At 38.2% G+C, this 3,336-nt stretch overlaps 1 protein-coding gene across 1 annotated transcript; it reads right to left on the reverse strand.

Moving 5' to 3' along the window:
- Window positions 1-1,736: 1,736 nt before the first annotated feature.
- Window positions 1,737-2,900, reverse strand: LOC132028088 (proteasome subunit alpha type-1-like). Its single transcript, XM_059416738.1, is given in 2 exon segments — window positions 1,737-2,439; window positions 2,442-2,900. Coding segments are annotated over 2 exon segments (783 nt in total). The 5' UTR covers window positions 2,833-2,900; the 3' UTR covers window positions 1,737-2,047.
- Window positions 2,901-3,336: the final 436 nt, after the last annotated feature.

Genomic DNA, 3,336 nt, shown 5'->3' on the forward strand with positions numbered 1-3,336 from the left:
TTTTTTCCACTGAATATTTTTTCCTGATTTGTCGAATATTATTTGCCCATAGAGTTGAGAGTCCACATCTGGGCTCTCTACTCTGTTCCACTGGTCTATGTGTCTGTTTTTATCCCCGTGCCATGCTGTCTTGGTGATCACAGCTTTGTAGTAAAGCTTGAAATCAGGTAACGTGATGCCCCCCATTTTATTTTTGTTTTTCAACATTTCCTTAGCGATTAGGGATCTCTTCTGATTCCATACAAATTTTAGGATTATTTGCTCCAGCTCTTTGAAGAATAACGGTGGAATTTTGATCAGAATGGCATTAAAAGTATATATTGCTCTAGGTAATATAGACATTTTAACAATGTTTATTCTTCCCATCCAAGAGCATGGAATGGTCTTCCATCTTTTTGTGCCTTCTTCAATTTCTTTCATGAGTGTTCCCTAGTTCCTCGAGTACGGATCCTTAACTCTTTGGTTAGGTTTATTCCAAGGTATCTTATGGTTCTTGGTGCACTAGTAAATGGATTCAATTCTCTAATTTCCTTTTATGTATTTTCATTATTAGTGTATAAGAAATCCACTGATTTCTGTACATTGACTTTGTATCCTGCCACGTTCTGAATTGTTGTATGAGTTCCAGTATTTTGGGGGTGGATTCTTTTGGGTTTTCCATATAAAGAATCATGTCATCTGTGAAGAGATAGAGTTTGATTTCTTCATTGTCAATTTGGATACATTTTATTTCTCTTCTATCACAATGTGTTCTATCACATTGATTGCTTTGTGAATGTTAAACAATCCTTGTAGCCCAGAGATGAATCCCACCTGGTCATTGCGGATAATCTTTTTAATGTGCTGCTGAATCCTGTTTGCTAGGATCTTGTTGAGAATCTTAGCATCCATATTCATCAGTGATATTAGTCTGATATTCTCCTTTTTTGTAGGGTCTTTGCCTGGTTTGGGGATCAGCGTAATGCTGGCTTCATAGAAGGAGTCTGGAAGTTTTCCATCTATTTCAATTTTTTGAAACAGCTTCAGGAGAATAGGTGTTATTTCTTCTTTGAAACTTTGGTAGAATTCCCCAGGGAATCCATCAGAACCTGGGCTCTTGTTTTTTGGGAGGATTTTAATCACCGCTTCAATCTTGTTACTAGATATTGGTCTATTCAGGTTGTCAATTTCTTCCTGGTTCAGTTTTGGGAGTTTATAGTTTTCCAGGAATGCTTCCATTTCATCTAGGTTGCTTACCTTATGGGCATATAACTGTTGACAACTTCTGATGATTGTTTCTACTTCCTTGGTCTTCATTGTGATCTCTCCCTTTTCATTCATAATTTTATGTATTTGAGCTTTTTCCATTTTCTTTTGTATTAGTGTCACCTATGGTTTATCGATCTTATTGATTCTTTCAAAAAACCAGCTTCTAGTTTCATTGATATGTTCTACTCTATCTCTGGTTTCTAAATCATCAATCTCATCTCTAATCTTGATGATTTACCTTCTTATGTGTGGATTTGGTTTGATTTGTTGTTGATTTTCCAGTTCTTAAGGTGTAGAGACAGCTGCTGTGTTCTGGATATTTCAATTTTTTTTGAGGGAGGCTTGGATGGCTATGTTTTTCCCCGTTAGGACCGCCTTTGCTGTATCCCATAAATTTTGGATCCAAGTGTCTTCATTGTCTTTTGTTTCCATAATTGTTTCAGTTCTTCCTTGATCTCCTGGTTGATCCAAGCATTCTTTTTTTTTTTTTTTTTTCAGGTGAAACAATTTTATTTCACAGTTGTCTTTAAAAACACAAAGACACTATGTTCTTCATATAAAAACATTAGTACAGATAACTATACTTACTAGAAAATGATTATATAGACCCTCTCAAAGAAAAATCATACCATTATATGGTTTCAGACAAGTTGCTTAGGAAAAACACATCTGGACTAATTCCTAAAACATACCATAAGACCACCCTGCATCTTTTGGTTCAAAGTATAGATTACTGTCATCAGTACATGTTCCTGAATTCTTACAGATTTGATAATACACACATAGACTGGCTTGTAACTTAATGTTCCATTGGTTCATCAGCCTTTTCTGCAGGTTCATCAGCAGGTTGAGCAGGCTGTGCCTTTCTCTGCGGTCTTTCTTCAAGACCTTCCAGGAATGGAGATACATCATCATCATCATAAATCGTGAACTCCAAGTCTTTACCAACAATTCCAATGGAGACATTCTTTGTAGTTAGGTCCTGTTCTGCCGGAAGCGTCTCTTGTAAGGCACGCAGACCATGTTTCACCAGTTCATTTAAATTGCACTCCATAAATCCAGACATATGTCTCTCCAAGTAAGTACGAGCTGATTGAGAACGGGCTCCAATGGACATAGCTCTACAGTCAAAATAGTTGGCAGACGGACAGGTTTGGAAAATGTGAGGGCCCATATAATCATAACCAGCAGTCCAACACCATATGGTCTCCGGCCATATCGCTGGGTTGGTATCTGGGTCTTGCTTCCAATTAGAGATACAAGACGAGACACAGGAAGAGGTCTGTCAAATACAAATCTGGAATCCAAACACTCCTGGCGCATAAAATTACATAACAGTCTAGCATCAGCAGTAAGTCCCGCAATTGAGATACCAATATGGTTGTCAACATGGAGAATTTTTTTCTGATGAGCTGCAAGCTCTGACTGTGCTCTCTTTAGTGCAACCAACACTGCATGGGTTTTTGATTTCAGACCAACCGTGGCTGAACCTTGCTTGACAGCTTCCATTGCATACTCAATTTGATGAATCCTGCCCTGAGTGCTCCAAACAGTGACATCATTGTCATACTGGTTGCGAAACATGGTTCCGGTGCGGATCTGGCTGCGGCCTCCTGCAGAGGTGCGGAATCCGAAAGGTTGCCGAAACTACCGCTCCTGATCCAAGCATTCTTAAGCAAGGTGCTCCTTAGCTTCCAGGTCTTTGATTTCCTTCCATACTTTTCCTTGTGATTGCACTCCAGTTTCAAAGCTCTGTGATCTGAGAATGTGCAGGAAATAATCTCAGTCTTTTGGTATCAGTTGAATCCTGATTTGTGACCTAGTATGTGGTCTATTCTTGAGAAGGTTCCATGTGCACTTGATAAGAATGAGTATTCTGTTGTTTTAGGGTGGAATGTTCTGTATATATTTATGAAGTCTATCTGGTCCAATGTTTCATTCAATGCTCTTCTTTCTTTATTGATTTTTTGCTTTCATGATCTGTCTATTTCTGAGAGAGGCATGCTAAATTCTCCAACAATTAGTGTATTCATATCAATATGACTCTTTGTCTTGATTAACAGTTTTCTTATGTAATTGGCTGCTCCC

The sequence above is a fragment of the Mustela nigripes genome, chromosome 12, assembly GCF_022355385.1.
Source record: "Mustela nigripes isolate SB6536 chromosome 12, MUSNIG.SB6536, whole genome shotgun sequence".
NCBI classification, from domain to species: Eukaryota; Metazoa; Chordata; class Mammalia; order Carnivora; family Mustelidae; genus Mustela; species Mustela nigripes.